At 36.8% G+C, this 19,369-nt stretch overlaps 1 protein-coding gene across 5 annotated transcripts in view; it reads right to left on the bottom strand.

Annotated features, from left to right (window-relative positions):
- Nucleotides 1–1,827: 1,827 nt before the first annotated feature.
- DLG5 (discs large MAGUK scaffold protein 5) overlaps nucleotides 1,828–19,369 on the bottom strand; it is a 98,053-nt gene continuing 80,511 nt past the window's right edge. For 3 of the 5 annotated variants that reach the window (XM_038140192.1, XM_038140193.1, XM_038140197.1), the window contains exons 21-34: nucleotides 18,194–18,362; nucleotides 15,138–15,215; nucleotides 14,317–14,479; nucleotides 13,308–13,441; nucleotides 12,565–12,729; nucleotides 12,010–12,193; nucleotides 10,930–11,078; nucleotides 10,464–10,634; nucleotides 9,941–10,137; nucleotides 9,101–9,244; nucleotides 8,789–8,916; nucleotides 7,918–8,027; nucleotides 6,072–6,181; nucleotides 1,828–3,687 (exon numbers count right to left, since the gene is read on the bottom strand). In XM_038140192.1, coding sequence (XP_037996120.1) covers nucleotides 3,584–3,687; nucleotides 6,072–6,181; nucleotides 7,918–8,027; nucleotides 8,789–8,916; nucleotides 9,101–9,244; nucleotides 9,941–10,137; nucleotides 10,464–10,634; nucleotides 10,930–11,078; nucleotides 12,010–12,193; nucleotides 12,565–12,729; nucleotides 13,308–13,441; nucleotides 14,317–14,479; nucleotides 15,138–15,215; nucleotides 18,194–18,362 — 2,006 coding nt within the window. In that variant the 3' untranslated portion in view covers nucleotides 1,828–3,583. The remainder of the gene's footprint in view (nucleotides 3,688–6,071; nucleotides 6,182–7,917; nucleotides 8,028–8,788; nucleotides 8,917–9,100; nucleotides 9,245–9,940; nucleotides 10,138–10,463; nucleotides 10,635–10,929; nucleotides 11,079–12,009; nucleotides 12,194–12,564; nucleotides 12,730–13,307; nucleotides 13,442–14,316; nucleotides 14,480–15,137; nucleotides 15,216–18,193; nucleotides 18,363–19,369) is intronic. The other 2 variants (XM_038140194.1, XM_038140195.1) reach the window with 1 other exon arrangement.

The following is a 19,369-nucleotide window of genomic DNA, read 5'->3' as shown; positions in this document are numbered from 1 at the left end:
ACATCATTTGTGTTGTGTTAGCAAAAGCATCTCTTTGTATCCAAAGAGAAATGACAAATTGAATAACTAAAAAGTTTACTACCAGATGTTATCAAAAATGTACTTTTTCAGCCATTTTCTAAGCAAAATGACACATGCGTTCACATTGGGAAAAAAACCCATCAAATGAGTAAGAAACTCTCACACTCACGGGCACAGCAGCATGCGAAAATTTACAAGAGGCCAAGCACCTTTTTTTGCTGTTCAGCTTCTGCTGCAGTTCTGGAGCCTTCACTAGCTGTTGCACAAGACCAAAGTCTGCTCTATTGGGTATCTGCATTTTTCATAGTATTCTCTTTAGTTTCTAAGCCAGTGCATATTTCTCCAGTGTCAGTCTATTTTAACAGAAGCTGTCCATGTCAAGTGTAGGCACAGAATTGTAGAAATTACACAAAGCCTTAAACATAAGTCTAGAAAAGATTACAAGATTGTATTTCAACCACGAATACATCCATCAGAGACAGAACTAAGAGAGCTGTTCAAGACTGCTTAAGGCAATGTTTGCATTCACAACAGAGGATGAGGATATGGCCTCCAACTTTATCAGGCACTGAAAAGGAACCCCTGTCCGAGGCAGAAAGGTTGGCAGCTGTCACAGGGTCATTTTGGATCAGGCAAACACTTGCTCTGCAATTCAGGTCAATGTGAACAGAATGTAAAGGTTTGAAAGCAAGTAGATGTTTGTCAACAACAAATGATATACATGGGCTGCAGTATCTTCAGCCATTTTATGTCAGTTTAGCTGTGGAAAAATAAAGTTCAAAGATTTTTATTTCTAGTTAACTCTACCTGCAGCCACACATGCTCAACTGTGGCTTGTAAGCACAAGAGTGAAATTTTCAGACTTTTTGTTTCCAACGTTGCTATTTTGAAACTTGTTTTAAAATATCCACATAACTACATTCTTTATTTACACACCTGGGCAGAATTACTCTTTCCAGAACGACGGATAAATCTATGCCTGGCATGTAATATTATAAAAGAAACTGGTATATCAGGAAACTCTTGACCTGAGCTAAAGGCATCTCCTCCTGGTGTTCACCCATGACTTCTACTTGGTTGTGATCAGAAGATATGCAATGTAAGCCTGTTACCTACCTGCCAGAACCTGCCTATTCTCATTTTCTTCATCCCCTATTAGATGCTGTTACCATGGTGTGGCTTTTTCAAGAACAGGTAAGGTGCAAGTCCTTACGACTAAAGGGTATTACTAGTTATGCAGATTACAAGACTTTTCCATCCACAAACTGGGTTCATGCTGAAGCTGACTATCTGGCATCTCAGAATAAAGAAACTGATAAAGCAGAAAAGTTGGTACATAATAATTATCTTCCCCAGGCTTTTGGATAACTCAGTGAACAAAAGAGACTGGACTGTCAGAAGGGTAAAAACTGAGAGCATTCTACAATGTGCCTTTGAGCTAACATTCTCACTTTTCCCCAGTGACACTCCCTTGAAAATATCAGTGATAGACTCACTCTTCAGTTAAAGCCTCCATCCAATCAACTCCATTTCCATTTGAAATCCTTGATACCAATGGGCCAGAACATTAAAAATGTTAACACAAATCAACATCTAACTTCTTGTGTCCTACAGTTTGTCAACATCTCTGGTATTTATGAATCCAAGGATAGGTAAGAGCACAAAACAAACTTGTTCTTCTCAAGGTGGGTATTTGAAACGATCAGGTGGATATGCCAATTTTAGTCAGAAATTCAAACCTTATATGAGGACTCAACTAAACAGAGTTAAGAAGAGCATGAGCTCTATGCAACCATTACACACAAGTGAAGTTACAGAAATTGACCTTTATTTAGTAATCAGTTTCTTTAACTTTTTTTTTTGATACAAAGTGACATTTTCATTTAGTACAGAAAAATCCATGTCAGAACAGTACCTGTCTGTTTCAGTTGTACCACTGGAGTCTACTCTGATCTCAAACTTTAAAAAACAAACAAAACAAATAATTGAGATAAACAAAAAACAACTTCTGTCCCTCACCATGAGAAGTACTTCAACTACTAATTCATCCATTCGATTTCATATTCATTAGTTTATATATACAGTATTGTAATAGTATCATAAAATACTACATAAAATACTATATATATTTTTAGATGTTTTTATAGTTCAGAATACTGTATATAGTGTATAACTACATAAATACTATAAAAAGTATTTTGAACTATAAAATAGCAATTGTAAAACAGAATTTAAATTTAGGACCAGATCTTTCTTGAAGAACTGTGCAAGAAGAATCCCTTTTTTAATTATAAAAGCTGCAAACAGAAGCAAAATTACAGCCTGTAGTGTAAAATTAGAAATCCTACATAATGAAATGTTAGAAACGGTGACTGAGAAGCAGGTCTACTCAAATAATATTTTAAAAACAATTAAAATACAGTACTCAGGAAACATGGCACAAGAGACAGAAGAAACAGGTACAGAACCTGTGTTAGGAACACAGAGTCAGAAGTGCAAAAAAACAAAAAGGGAACCGATATAATAGAGTTTGGTACAACAGGTAAATAAGTATTGCAACCAAAACTAAACGATCACTTATTTTTTGACAGTGAAAACACTAACAATTTAGTACCTTTCTAAAGGCTTTTAATCAAAGCCCTAAAACTGTGTCTGCTCTTAAATAAAAACAGTCTATGTGAATGCTACACACTGAAGTACAAAGCTTAAGAATTACCCTGCAAAATTGCACCAACATAAGCTCTCCGTATTTACAGTATCTAAAAGTGACAGAACACAGCATGCTAGGCCTAGTTTATAACTCTACCCCACCTGTACTTAATCCAGGCCCAACAACCAAAAATTATTATTTTTCAACACATGTTAAACTTGGCTTGCTTAGATACATTATGAAGTTTAAATACTAGCTTCATGCATAAAACAAGAAACGATACCTTTGACAGACAAGCATTGACAGGATACAAACAGTGGTCTGCCCTGTGTAGGAGCGTATCTCCTTTTGAGCTTACTCCCAAGACGTACCGATTCAATCCCACATGACTACCTGGTTGTCAAGTCAACAATGTGCTTAGAAATGGTCAAAATTGTAACTAAGAGTCACATTGCGCATAAACTGTCCGCTCATTCTCAGAAATTTCACTCCATTTTGGAGAGTTGTCCCATTAAGTGAAAGGACACAGAGTTAAAAAAAAGAACAACACAAAAAGACATTCAAGTAAACAGCAAGAACCAAATACTTGGAAAAGGTTTTTGTAAACGTGTCATTCTACTGGGTTTTGCAGCATTGTTAAATTCATTACTCATGGACAAGTACACACAGGTCACAACCTTTGTGACAACCTGTCATGTGTACATGTACAATGTGAGAGACAAGCTTGGTGAAGTGATGATCTACCCCTTCCACATGCCTTGTCAGGTCCTCATGTGTTCAGTGTTATCATTCCCCTTCACGAAACAGAAATCACTTATGGATATCTTTATAAGACAGAAAGGAACTGAGTCCATTGGGTAGAAAGTTAGTTGGTTATTTACATCTGGAAAGTAGTTTCACAGCAAAATAAATCTACAGTGGGCCAGCTGGGATCCACAGGACCTTGTTTTGTTCTTGGTCGACAGTTGTCATAATCTGAGTGCAAATGTTTGAAAGGGCTCCTCCCTGGACAATGCCTGGAGAAGGAGAAACCCCACATACAAATGAGATGGGAACAAACAGTTCTGAGTAATTAACAAGAACAGTCTTCTGCATTTATCTGCAAAGTGTTTATCAACACATCAGAATTAAGCAACTCAACTCAGTACCTGATAGATGCATGTCTCTATTTAAAAAAAAATAAACAGAGCAAAGAGGTCAAGCATTCAATACATGGTTTCTTCTGCTAGCTCCTAAAACAATCCAGGGAAGTCAAGGAACTGATGGCTATAATCAGCTAAGACAACTGTTTTGTAAGTGGCCTCCATGTACTATTTTCAGAGGCATCAGGTGGCAAAGTTTAAGTCTAAAGATGGTCAGAACCTGTTATAATAAACCTTCTCTGTTCAACATGTGGTGTTAAGAGTTTTATATTTACAGGGTAATATACATAGAGACTATAGCTGTAGCAACTAGACACTATTTACAAATATTAGAAGTAAATTATGAGCAGCTCACAGATCGCTGAGCTAAATAAAACAGCAGTGGTTGCTACTCCAATTCTTATTGTCAACCAGATTCAAGGAACAAAATGCCAACAGCAAGCAACTCCTTGAAAATCAATTCCCAAGATAAATGAATACCTTTTATTCTACCCTTGTTAAACACAAAAAGTAAAATGCCACCACTGACATATGAGAGGAGAACATACTGTCTTCAATACTTGAATATGGAGGAACTTCATGACTTGAGAAATACGTCAGCCAGCAAAGCCTCTGGCTACAGCTATCACTAATGCTGAAAAAGTATGCAAAGTCTTACACAGCACTTAAGGCATAATCTTTCTTTTTGAGAAGAGAAAACATGATGTCACATAAATATATAATATTTGGCTCTGCAATATATACCACAGTTAATGATGTCAGGTGACTTTGGATACAGAACACAGTAATTGAAAAGGTCTATGAAAAGTGACAAATGACAGGCAAGAAGTAATTCAGATTACACACTGCGTTTACAACTTGGTAGAGGAAACAAAGCCAACTTCAAAGTCATAAGTCAAAAGTTGAACTCCATGACGTAGTTAAAGAGCTCTTAGTAGTTAGAGAATATGACCTATAGCTCCATGACTAACCTAACAGATACAACATGCTTATTTCTATCTACGTGCTACCTACAGGCTTATTTCATGTACAGTATTATAACTTCAACAAGCTTCAACGTCAGTCCAATTTGAACACCAACCAACCCTCTCTGACTACAAGCATCTGGAAGTGTTGGTGACAGCTGGCGCCCACTACACAGTGGCAGCAACAGAAGGAGGCTCTTCCCACAGGCCATGTGAGAAGACACACATAAGACTCTCTCGGACTGAGTGCCCCTTCCACTGTCAGGATCAAACTAAAATGTCACAAATGACTAAATGAGAAGCAGAAGATAACATGTGGCGATGCAATTTGGCCATGTGCATGTCCAGTTCTCTGTAGGTTTAGTATGCACCATGTAAAAAACATTTGTATGGCTATAGTATAACGTTTTGCTGAGAACACATGGCTTCTCTCAGGATGCACTGATAGCGCTCTAAACTAAACACTAAACTTTTGTCTCTGCACTTGGCAGTTACGCCTCAAAATATTTCTCTAAGAATCCCATTGTTCAGGGTACGAAAAGTTAGGTTTTGGCTAGTTAGGGTGTTTGTTCTTCTATAGATACATTCAAAAGAGTGGGGATAAAATTCTAGGTACGTGGAACCACATGGAAATATACTATAAAATGAACAGAGACAATCTCCAAACACAGTTTGGGGTTTTTTTTCTCTAGTAAAAATACTATAGTCCAAGATCGATTTCATAATTTTATCAAGTTAAAAAGGCTTCTAAAGTTGCATTTAATTATTCCAAATCACAATGCATGCTCAAGAAACCTTGGAAACTTTTTTTCCCCATTGTTGAAACATTTGAAGTATGTCTCACAAATCAAAACCACACAATTACAGAAGGGTTGAGGTTGGAAGAGACCTTTGGCAATCATGATTTGTTAGTTTCAGCTACCGGGGGTTTCTGTTGTTTTGTTTGATTTTTGCAATTTAGAAAACCCTTCTATACTCCTTACATGTTATAACGCTGACAACACTATGTCAAATCATCAAATCTTGACCTTATTTTCTATACTACTAGCTAGTAATAAAACCTTTTCCGAACCTCTTTAGATCATAAGATTATAACATAGAAATGTCCTTTGTTCTCAATCTTGACATTTCTTCTTCTGGTAAAATAAAATAACAGGACATGAGTCAGTCAAAATGGAAGGCAGAATGAAAAAAACCAAGGTGCTCATTCAAAGGACATTGATCTTTTGAATTAAAATGCAAATGGATTAAATTACCACTGTGTTTCTACTCAAAGTTTGATTAAATACTAACCTGTAAAGTACTTGCTATATTCCTGTTCTATTTTTTGAGCTGTCTCAAATTGTTCTTTGGAATGCTTTTGTGTAACTTTGTCCCTCAGGAAGATTGGGTCTTTTTGCTCTCTGAAAAAAAAAAAAAACCACAAAAAAAAGAGAAAAATAAAAAGAAACATCTTGTATAAGAGTAATTTTTTATGGACTTGAAAAGAGTGCCTCTAGTTGGGTGAATACGAAAGGCTAATTCACATGCAAGCAGACTCCTAGGCCCAGAGTGCCATCTACTGTGTTTCAGCAGTATCAGCAGTCCTCAGGATCATTTCAGTGCTAACAAATTTATTTGCCCTCAAACCAAGATGGTATTTCTTTAAAGTTTCAGAGACTGGGAGGCAGTGGATGAGGAAAGAATATAATTTATTCCAGTTCATATGAATTGGATCATTATCTCATAAACATGCCAGTACTCCTTATACAAAGCTGGGCACAAGTATCACTCTTTTAAGAGCACCAAGTAAATACAGTATTTCCATGTTATCATAACCATGACACATTTTTGAGGCATTTCTTTCTATTATATGAGCTCTTGAAAATAAAATATTAAAAAACCTGAGAAATACAAATGCCAAAATAATTATTTAAAAACATAATTACTAAAATAATCTACCGTTGCTGTGGTGCATTTCAGAGAATGCCGATAGAGGTTGTGCTGTATCAAAAAGGGTGCTTGGACAAACTTTTGGTGCACACAACAGGCAGACAAAATGTGCCACTGCAAATTATACTGATGACTGCCAGAAGTCCTTGCTTGACTAGTTTGACCATTATCCCTCTCCAAATAATGGAAACAGCTGTAATGGCCACAATTTCACTTCCAAAGGGGGTCAAGACATGACAGTTCCATTTATCTTTAAGCACGCAATCCTATAGTGGTAATGAAACACACCTCATTGCTCTATGTCCTGTTTCTACTTTAAAACAGTGATCTTATCTTCTTTATTAAATAGATAGTAGTCAAATTTACCTACAGATCAAGAATATAAGAAATCTTAAACTTTAGATACAAAGACAGCAGAAGTATAAAATCTCTTAGCAAAGGGTTCCTCAATATTCATGTTGGAATATTATTTCCCTTCTTGCCAAATCAATCTATCGAAATTTCTGAAGGCTTTTTCAAACATCAGAGGAGGGACTGGCATTTGCATGTCCTGTGCTCTGTTCCTGGCTATATTCAAACAGGAATTTCACAATTACTGAAGAACACAGCCTGAGAAGACCACAGTATATGCACTACGTGGCAAAAGGGGACTTCCCTTCATTTACAGGAGAATGATGGTGGGAAAGCTAAGGTTATGAATCAACTGCATCCATACTCTTGGCCCTTCTAAGAAGATGAAGAATAGCTCTTTGTCATGGTCAACACGTCAATGGATCTCACCCATATTAGTCTTATAATGTACCACAAGAGTTAGCAGGAAGGATCCTCCTAGAGGACATTCAGCTTGGTCTCCATGGGTTTCTTTGATAGATTCACTTCATTGTCATGCAACCCAAATGAAGTAAAGACCATATACCTCACAGTGGGTTTTATAAGGACTATTATCCCCATTTTACAGAATCACAGAACGTTCTGACTTGGAAGGGACCCAGAAGGATCATGGAGTCCAGCTCTTCAGTGAGTGGCCCATAAAGGGAGAGAGCCCACACCTTGGTGTTATTAGCACCAGGCCCTAACCAACAGAGCCAATCTCAGTGGCTGTCCTGAGAGATTTAAGATGACTAGGATGAAATAAACAATAAAGGTAAACTTGGACTTATTTTATGGTAGAATAAACATCCCTGAGCTATACCCCTCACAGACTTACTTGATTTGTTTAGCATTTTTGTAGCGAATAAAAATTACAATAGGGTAGATATGAACACTGTGGAGCCGTTCGATGGCATGAGGAGCGATGTCAAGCAGACAATGACAATCCTAAGATCAAATGTAAATGCAAAACACTCATTCAGTTAAAGAGCACAAGCACACATGCAAATCCCCCATTTCTTCCCCTACTTAAATCATAGCAACCCAACAGAATTTTGCCATACCTATAGCATTTTCAGACTACTGAGCAATTTGTACCCAAATGATTTATAACAAAAGATAAAAGATGAAAAACTGCAAGAAATTGCATTCATAGTACCAAAAGCATGCACTGATAGAAAAAAAATGTACTTGAAGAACTTATGAAATGAAAACTCAGATCAAATATAGGCATTACACTTTTGCAAAGTTTAAAGATCCCTATTAATTTCCTTTTTCAGAAATCATGAGCAAACACAAGCGTTAATAGGACTTTCCATGTCATTTGATTAAAAACTGCAAGCCATTAACACACTTCAGGTAACATCTGTCTCCATGATTATAATGATGTTTACATTCTATATGATTGCATTAAATGGAATAGGTAAAAAAATTAAATCCTTTTTGGAGGGGACAGAGGATGGACTTTAAGAAAATTATTTCTGATTTTATTTAGTAATTCTGTAAAAGAATACAAACATTTTTATATTCTATAATGGTGAGCTCATTTTAATTAGTCACATGCAAAAGTAAGGTAAGTTTTATTTTATTGAGCAGCCTGGGGAACAGTTCTCTGAATGTCTTAAAGGATAACTCTGCTAACACAATTTCCACCCCCCAACATAAGTATGTAAATTGTACAAAGAACTACAGCACTAAAATTGACTCACCTTTTCTGTTATCTCTCTTATTGAAGCTACAGTTGTCACATCAAAATGTCCACTCCTCCGTTTGTAATCGATGAACAGACAATCCTTCACACCTCGCTCAATGGCTTGCTGGGAAGCTTTCATAACCTCTGTTGCATACAAGAGATCCCCTTTCATTACTGTTCCTTAGGCACAGAACAAGGCTAAGACAATGTCTGCAAATTCAGATTCTTGGGGTGTTACCCATCTTCGTGTTGTCATTTTGTTGATTTATACAGATGTTACTACCGTGTATTCTAAGCATGAGTCAATTAGCTGTATTTGCATACTTACCAAGAGGACATCTGCAAAATTTTCCAGGGGATTCTTTGACCAGCATGTCTTTCACAGCATCAAGTAAAGGTCCTAGAATAAGCACAGGCCTAGGGGAGGTACAGTCCACTTTCTGGACACGCTGATAAGCCAAACTTGCAGAATCTACATACACAGAAAATATTTAGCTGTAAAAGCGTACATTTCCAGGCATTCCTCAAACAAGCAGAAGCATCCTTATTGGAATTATGAGAAGAACTCCTCTGCAAGGGAGGGCAAAGGGCCCTTTACAAATACAAAATATGGTCAGTCTTAATTGAATTTTTTCCACTTGACTGCTGAAACTAGACATTTTTCTGATTGAACCCATTGTTCAATTAAAAAAACTCAACTCCTCACCTACCCCAATCATCCCTACAAGTGTAAACACAATACACAGTACTTGATATCTCTGACTTGATTTGTTGAGTTCTTACAAGGTAGTAAGCATTGTAAGCAACATGATTTTTCTAAAGGCGTGAAGAAATAAAAGTGAAGATATGAGTGGTGCACAGGATTTCTGTCTAGACTAAGCAACCTGGACTGAAATTAATTAGTTGAAAGGAAGATCAAAACCATGCATCAAAAACAATCTCCCTCTCCAAATGAAAGAGTAATGCTAATAGGTCCAGGAAGAAATTATGAAAATATTTTGAAACACACTGGCTTGTAATTTAATACCAAAAAAAATCTTATTAAAGATAATGATCACCATTTGTATTCAGAGCAATTAAAAAGTAACATTATTTGTTGTGCTGTGCTGCACCTGATCAAAAATGAAAGAGAAGGCAAAACCCTCCCAACTATAACAAAGGTACTTGCCATCCAAGAAAGGAATCGAGTCTGTACTGATTGTATCTAGAGCCAATAAATCTTTTCCATCTTTGGAACCACTTCGCTTATGTTTATGCTTTCTTCTGAAGAACGACCTCCTTGCTGCTGCTGACAATGTCTTAGATGAACTGTTTTCATCTTTAGCCTCGGACATGCTGTGTCTCCTGTAGAATTCCTGATCCATCCTAGAATAAAACAGACAAAATGGCTGGTATTTAAAGTTATATTTTTAATACTTTTGACAGTATCACAGCTGGTGATGCTGTGCCTGATGTGCCCCAGGACATTGTCATTTCTAGTTTACTATTTAGCAGCATTAAAACCAACTTGATACAGCAATATATTTAATTCAATGTATATTAAAATATGCCATCCTTAAAATGACATTTCTAAGAATTACAATCTTCCACAAAGAACAGAAGCAAACAAGTCTTTTATACCACATCTCACCAGTCAGACTTGTAAAGATAAATACTTTTTAAAGATGAATCCTATAACTGAGGTCACTTACATATATTTACTGGGAATCTGTCCTCTTTCCAGCTTCTGAGCATTCTCATCTAGCTGCCAAGCCATCCAACAACCAAAATTTCCCTGCGGCAGAGTGTCATCCACATATAAAATGTCATCTTTCTTAAAGCTTAAATCCTGCTCCATCTCTGCCACACGGTCATAAAGTGCTCTGGAAAGGAAGACAAACAGGCTCTGCAACTGGTCTCCATCAACTCAAGGGAAGAACACACCTTTTCTGAAAAAAGTTAACAGATTTGTGGCATTCTCTACATCTCAGGAACACACAAGTGAGAAGACTTGTTACACTGGACTGTGTACTTGCTGTGAGGGAATAGCTGAATAAACCAGTAAATTTCAAATTTTAAAAAAACATAGCAAAATTTATGCCCCCCCCCTCTCTCATATGACGGTCAGCATATTATCCTGACAGCCTTATGCTGTCATTACCAGTCATGCTCAAATACCTGATGTAGAATCCATCTCCAGGAAGCTCTTTTATCTTATTAAACTCTTCTATTCTGTACTGAGTCTTTATTTTGATGTTTTCTCCAGGCTTCAACATTTCAAGATAAGCTTCCTCAGCTGTTTTATTTCGCATGTCAATGGACCCATACTGCAAAACACAAAAATAAACCTTAGATGTGAAATTTTATTTTAGCAAGCCATAGAAGTAGGTGAGCTTGTAAAACATGCAAAATTAGTTTGTTTTTCTCACTTGCAGGTTCTATACATGTCTTGTCACTTGAAACTCAAGTACAGTTTGCGACTTAAGATGTCTAGCAAGAGACTGAGACATTACAGTGGAAAACAAAAAAGTCAAGTGCAAACAGCAGACAGGTACTGTGGGAGAGCACTTCTTGGAAACATTTTTCAAGTTTAAGCTGAGAATCATAAAATTCACTCTGAAAAAAATCAGTATTTATATGGATAGCAAGTGATCTGGAGGAAGTGAAACATGATTACACAGCAAAATCTGGATACTAGAAGTTCACAGGGAGAGTCTCAGTGCTCAGATGTATCTGAAAAGCTCATAAAGATGTGTGTTTATCATCCTGACAAGCAGATAAATATTCTCACTTCAGATACAGAAAGCAGAGTCAAAGACACAATACATGGTTTTCCCTAAACTCTCTTTAGAATTTCATAGTGGTAAGATAAATATTGTTCTCTGTTTCACAGTGTCTTTCATATCCTTGCCTTTCTCCTACATATAGCAATTGGATTCAAAGCTTCCCATTTAGATGAAGGGAGCAGGCATTAGTAATTACAGGTGAGTCCTTCCTAATTATATGAGAGTCCTTCCAAGTTCAGGGCCTCTTGTGCTATCAACAGTGATAGTTCTCCAGGCTCACATCATCCAGCTCCTCACGTGCTGCAGCCAAAATTCAAGTTTGCTTTCTGACCATTCTTACTAGGGTTTTGTGGCAGGAACTCCACACTTACAGAACATTCCACATTGTGGGACAGCACGGCACTTGGCACCTCCCTCTTTATGCCACCTCAGCCATTAGTCAGTACACTGCAGACATTTCTGAAGTGCTTACCTCAAGTATCATGTCACCCAAGACTAGTCCATCAGGTCCTTTTGCTGGGCTGTCATCATCTACATCTGAGACAAATATTCCATACATATTTCCACCACATATCTGGATCCCAAGATCAACTTGGGATTTTTTAACAACAACAATTCTAGGTTCAGGGGTCCTTTTGTTTGTGTCCACAGGGCCCCTTTTGACAGAAAGAAATAACACACATACTAGAATTGAAAAATTTGCCATGCATAAAATCAACTTGCCACCTGAATATATTTTTATATAAATATTACTCAGAATAGGTCACCTACAGGCAGAGTCTTAAACAACAAACATCACCTTTCCAACTAAACCAATCTTGCAGAAAGCTTTCTTCACTCCTTGCAGGCCTCATGTTTCAGAGGCAGTCTGAAAACATGTACATTTCTATCCTGGGGTCCACTTAACTTGTCTGCTGACTTATTTCAACCAGACACAGCATTCACAGAGGTACACTTCCTGATTTAATACCCTTCATATCCACCCTGACCATTTATTTTCCTTCAAGACACAAGTTTCACTCTCTACCTTAAGGAATTCCGGGGACTTGTAGTTGGAGTGGTTTGTTTGGATGGGGGTGTCATTGTCCCTTCGTCCTGCTCACTCACAGTGTCGATTACGGAATGATTGTCAGGCGTTGCAGCTCCGCTGCCTTGAGGGGTGGAATGATTACTCACAGGTTCTAAGCGGGAACTATGACAGGGAAAAAAAAAAAAGAAGAAAAGACTGGTGGGTTAATGCCAAATATTTTCCACTCAAAATTTTTAATTTGGCTGTAAGTCAATTTTAGAGTAAGGGAGATAAAACCCAAACCCTATAACACAAATGGGCATGCAAAAAAACATATGTTCACCATAAGTCTATGAGAAAGACAAAGCTCTGTTTTGAAGTGGGATCATGCATCAAAACAGGATGGGTAACTTCACCAGGTCATTTGCCTTCTCTAATTAATATTGGGAATTGTGATTTTAGAAAAAAAAAGTAAAAAATACTTGAAGTATTAAAATTTCATAATCCTAGGAAGAAGTCATCTTGAATTTTATGTTAGTATATTTAGGGATTATGCCCAAATAGAAGAGAAAGTATATTTAGATGCATCAAGTATTCATCTTTTGACAAACATAATATTCACACATTATTTCACAAAGCAATCACACTTAGCAGCACACGTGCTCATGTTTGCAAACGTATTAAGTGTACAGAGGTCGGCTACTAGCTAAATAATCATGTGGACAGGAGAGCTGTCTTTTTCCAGGTCTAGCCAGCCTTACCTTGACCGTGAGTGATTGCCAAGCTGATACATGTGTGGGTTATACTGAGCCAGAATAGTGATGGTGTCACACTGCTGCCCAATGATTAGTCGAGCCTGTTGCTCTGTAGCGTTTCTCAAATTTATTCCATTAAACTAAGGAAAAATTGCACAAACCAGAATGTCAAGTTTTCAAATGGAAACCAGAAAGTTTATCCTTTTAGTGTCCTAATTAGTGTAATGTCTAAATGCTCATTTATTCCCGCAGGAGAAAACAGAAGAATGAAAATATTGCTATACAGTGACTCCTAGGGTTTACTCCTTGGAAGCAATCATCATAATTTTCAAGTATTTTGTAACCTGACAACGAGTTCAACAATACTTTCACTGTTAAAAGACATACATATCCTGAACTGTGCTATGATTTGATACCACTGATTAAATACAAGTTGGTTCAGATCACCAATATGAGTAAATTGAGAATTTAAGGATAAATTCAGATCTATTCAGGTCTATTTTAGTATCAGAAACACACTGTGCAACAGAAGGTGCTTTAACATGATGTTACATTTGCAAAGCAGTTCTGTACTTCACAAAACGCTACTCCATGTGTTTAACACAGTAGGCAGAAGCATCATTGAGCCTACATAAGTAATTTTTTAACCAGGTATCTTAGCTAAGAATATGGCACAGCAACAACAGCATGAAACTTGGTAGAAGCCAGCTGCTTACCAGGCAGAGTACAGGACTGGGACTATTTTGTTTTAAGTACTGAAACTAACTAGCTTAGAATTTAATTCCATCTATATAAGACAAGATGCAGATATATACTATCAAAAGACATTATTTTTATGATAAAGCCTGAAAATGTCACAACAATCACAATTATGGACTACCACAATAGAGTGTACCCTTTGCTACATCTCAGAGTGCACAAGGTTTCACAATATAGCTGTTTTGGAGAAGGCAGTTATGGCTGCAGTCATACAAACTGATTTACTAAACCTTAGCAATAGGAAGCAAACAATTACCTCCAGTAACTGATCACCATATTCAAGGCCAGCTTGATGGGCAATGCTCCCACCTGTTACTTTAGAAACAAATATTCCACCATTTTCTCCGCTCACAATGGAAATCCCGAGTGGCTCAGAGCCCTTCTGCACTTTAACATGGCGTGGCTCTTCCATGTAGGGCCTTTTAAAGAGAAATTTAAAATGGAGTTGGAAAAAATTACACTTGAACCACCACAATACTAAAGTTACATGCAATATTTATGCCTGTCTGAACTGTAATAATAAAACAGCTTTGAACAGTTATTTAGAAAGCCCCACTAATTGTCAATGATCTTAAATGCATTCCTTTAATACCATGCAATGTACAGTGGCAGAAGTAAGTGTACATCAGGTACATGACTGCTCCAAAAATGATGGTAAATATGATTTATAAATAGAATGGTCATGAAGTTTATAGAAAAGAAGCGTCCAGATGCATATTATATGAAAGTAATTGAACCACTGTATATAATATGTCATTGTCAAACCATATTCCAGAAGGGTATGTTACAAATACAAATGCTGGGAATCTTCATTGCCAGTGAAAATAAACATAATGAATAGTAAGGTGGTAAACCAAAGGACAACAAAGCACAAATATAATATTTCATATTTGTATGCTGGGAAACACAAATTAGTAATGATAATTAAGCAGTTGCAAACTCAAGCCATTAAGACAGCAGTTTGCATGGCAGCATTACAATTACCATGCAAATTCTCCTCAGGGCAATTATCCAAACATAAAAAAAGCACAAAGTGCGCAATACTGCTCGAGAAGGACAACCTTAGATCAAGCCAACCTCAAACTCCTTAGTGATGAGAACCTAGGCCTAGGAGCCACAGGGATTCTCAGAAAAGACCTATTACGGAACAGATATCTGAAAGATGCAGAAGATTTGAGAAGACAAGAACACTTAGAACAAGACAAACAGTAGTAAGACACTAGTCAGTGTAACAAGAAAAAGGCTTATTCAAGAGAATACCCTGATACATTCCCCTTTGCTACCCCCATATTTGGGATGTATCCACCTGTAAAAATGAGGCTGGTCCATCTTTGATGTGCATAAACCAACACTAGACTTCTAAAAAGTTCTGGTTTTCACTTGTATAAACTTAAAAATGTCTACACAGCAAAAGGCATCACCAGGCATTAATAGCTGAGCTCATGAATGAAACAGCATAGGGACCAGGTGTGGTGGGTTTTTTTTATTTTAATACTACTATACTGCATTTGACATGCATTAATTTGAATGTTTTCTTTCCTAGCATTTCATTATGCCATATAGATGTTCTCTAAATTGTGCCAACTGCTTAAATTATTTTATTGTGCTTTTCAGAAACCAGAAGAGTTAATTGGACTTCATGCATTATCACTAGAGTGAGGCTGAGGAACAGTATTTTTGGGAAAAGCAGGATTTGGGGCTAGGGACAGAAGGAAGGGGACATTGTTTCATAACTATGCATACTGCCAGTCTTTGAAGAGATCGTTTTAGTAGCCTTCTGCAGCAGAGGCATAATAGTTTACCAGCTTATTAATGCATATGAGATAAAAACTGTTGGCTGCTGACATGAATGCAAGTCTGGAACTCAGCCATCTTACATCACCATTAAGTAATGCCCTCAGCAATTGCTTACCCACATAGTGAACTTATTCTGATGCTCACATTTTTTGCATGTAACCTAGATTAACTAAATTCTGATAACTTGCAGAAAACTGATTATTTTTTCACTCACTTATGAACATGTAAGCAATATTACATGAAGTTTTTTCTGGTCACAAAATTCACCAAGGTCTATTTCCACATTTAAAACTGCATCTTTCGGAGCTTTTTTTATTGTACCTTTCTGCTTTTATCATCTATCACACCCATTTTTAATTTGAATTGGAGTAAGAAGAAATCAAACCTATACAGACGTATCTAAGAATTCTAGTAAGAACAGAATGACAGATAACTATGCCTGTACAGCAAAGCACTAATAAAGTAAAAGAAAAAAGGATAATATTAAAAAGGTGTTTTATTTGATAAGCAGTTTTATCAAAATCAAGTGAAACACTTCTCTATAGTATTCAGACTGCGTGCCAGAATCACTCGACATGAAGTAGAGAAAAAAAGTCATTATTCATGACATCTTTTAATTCTCAGTTAAATTAAAATCAACAGAACAAACAAACATTGAATTTTTTTAATCTATATAATTATTAATTTTATCTGGGGAAAGGCCACGTGAATTATTTGTATTTTGTGGGAAACAGAAAGCTTACAAAACCCCCCAAAATTTAAACATTTCTTCGGATAGATTTAATTAGCTACTTTCCTAAACTGAGAACAGTTTAATAGTTTGTTTTGAAAACCCACCACCAAACCTTAGAATTATCCTCTTTTTAGAAAGTCAATTCAGATTATGGTTTATACAGAAGCACACAGCAAGAGTGATGGGGCTGGAACCTGGATGTACTTCAATAATACGATCAACATTAACAAAAATTGTTATTTCCCAGAGATCAGAACAGGTATCTTGTGCTCAAAGACACAGAGATACAGACTGCCAAAACCTCAGCTTGTTCAGCTGAACACTCACATCATTAGTCATGAGAAAGAGAAAAGACACTCGGAATTTGCAGGTGACAACCAGAGAAACATTTATACAAGAACACAAGTTGAATACATGTAGTACAAGTGTCACACTGAAGAAAGAATGTAAGTTCACAAAAACCTCCTTATGTTTCCTTCTAAAATAACACTGTTCTATGTATACAAGACATTCTATAATTGCTACAATAACTTAGTCACCAATTCTTCAAACAAGACAAAAGTTTCATGTAACATTTTATGAACAACTTTTTATTACCACCAGAAAAGTTAAAATACAGAACATCCTCATAATTTTATCATTCACATTTTTATGGTCAGTGTTTTTACATAAATTAAGCATACAAAGGGGTCTTGAAGTTGACATAGATCCAATCTATTTCAAAACACCAGAGCTCCTTTACACTGCCAGAATGGCATTTAGCTGCCTTGTTGGAAATAAAAGTCTGATTCACATTTGTGTCTTACTGTTCTATGCTCTGAATTTGCATAAACCTTTTCATATATTCAGTCTAGCCAGATCATGATAAAATGAAAACAGATGTCCAAGGCTGATACTATAAGCACTGTATCTTGGAAATATTCATCGTGAAATATAAGGTCATTAAACACAAAGCACAGGTTTTTAAGAAAGCTATCACTTTATATTCCAATTCTGCAAGCACCTACACATAGACTGAATGCTATTACTAGCAGTGGTGCAGGTACAGCCAAAGGGATCAGTCAGAGCAGTGGATTAAATCTGTACATGTTCTGTACTGTTCGCAGTAAAACTGCATCTGTGCTTTTCTTCCACAGTTATGTGCTCAATTTTTAATGTTATCTGGTTATATGGAAACGAGGCAGAGTGATTGGAGCACATATTCTGCAATGCTAAGGCACCTGATATTTGACTATTACATGTTACTAGGTCTTAATTTTGTTTAGATTTCTAGAGTACAGAACAAGGCTATCATAAATAAGCATGTGAGGTAGCTGAACTGAAAGGGTATATTCCAATTGAAACTGCTCTTACTTGGTGTTATCATTAGTCTAACATCGAAGAAACAAAACCTTTATGAAATCATCTACTCTTAAAATCCACAAAAAGATCTCTTACACACTTTCTAAAGAAAAAAACATTCAACAACAGGACCTGAGATACACCTCTGCATCTCCATATTTTTCATTTAAATTAAATGTTCACATTCCTTCAGACTAATAAACAAACACACAAAATTCCTCAGACACATTGGTATTATGAACAAAAAATGTGGGAACCTTACCTATCTTTTCTACGTTCTCCGACAGATACAGGGCTAATGGAAATCCTAGGTAACGTAGAAAGGGAGTTCTGAGACTGGCTGCTGGTGAAGGAGGATGTTTCCAAGTTAAGAGGTGACTGGGGAGGAGTTATCAAGCTGGGACTGCTACATTCTGAGTGTGACAAGGAGCCTAGGAAGAGGCAACAGTTGAGTTTTAGTGTCCTGCATCTGTCATAGTTGGCAGATCTACCCAGACACAGTGGAAGACACCACACACATCTGAGACAAGAGGAGTGACTACTCACTATCTATTAGTAATGTAAGGGGCTTAGGAAGACCAGGTAACTCATTTCAGACAGTGCAAACTTACTGCCCTTTATGACTCTGTGTTAAACCTGCCCTCTCCAAGTGCAAACAATTACTGCCATTTTCAACAGGAGATAAGGTTACAGACAAGCTAAACCATGAGAATGTCTGAAAAGCATGTTAAAAAACAATAAAAGACAGGAAAGAAGCAAAATAAAAGTCTAATTTGTAGGTTTGTTTTCAAATGAAATATTTATGTGCAGCCCTTCTCTTTACATAGGAGGTACATTATGTGACACCTGAAAAAGACAACACAAGTCAAGCATGCATCCTACAGAGACAGGAAAGCTCTGAAATTTCTAACAAGCTTGACATGACTTAGATTGCTTCTTTATCCTGGTTGTACCCTTCCTAAGTAACCTACAGAGCAAGTGCCCTGACAGTTTGCTCTCTTCGAAAAGCCACAGAAAATAAACCTCAAATTAGTTATCACAAATCAAAGCTATTTTTCAGAACTGTATTGGCCCAGCTAGGAAAAGCACTGCACACAATACATTAAGGCTGCAGAACATTTGAGCAATGATGGCAGCAAAGAGTTGCTGATTGCTGTCAGCCAACTCCTGATTCTACAGCACTTCAACTACTGCCTGTCTTTAAACATCTTCCACTAAGCAATTTTGAGCAAAGTACTGAAATACTTTAACTGCATTTCAAAGTGTAATTTACAATCAGAGATACAACAGTAAGTAAGTAATAGACTTAAAGAAACAAACAAAAAAAAAGCATGTCAGCTCACTGTTAAAATTTTCAAGGCATCATTCTAGAAGAAACAATTACTACAAAACATTGAGCAAGGCTTATTCTTACTTCCACCTGCACTTTTACTCAGTG

The sequence above is a fragment of the Motacilla alba genome, chromosome 6, assembly GCF_015832195.1.
Source record: "Motacilla alba alba isolate MOTALB_02 chromosome 6, Motacilla_alba_V1.0_pri, whole genome shotgun sequence".
Lineage (NCBI taxonomy): Eukaryota > Metazoa > Chordata > Aves > Passeriformes > Motacillidae > Motacilla > Motacilla alba.
The sequence above is the reverse complement of the archived record's forward strand: the minus strand, read 5'-3'. Positions and strand labels throughout refer to the sequence as shown.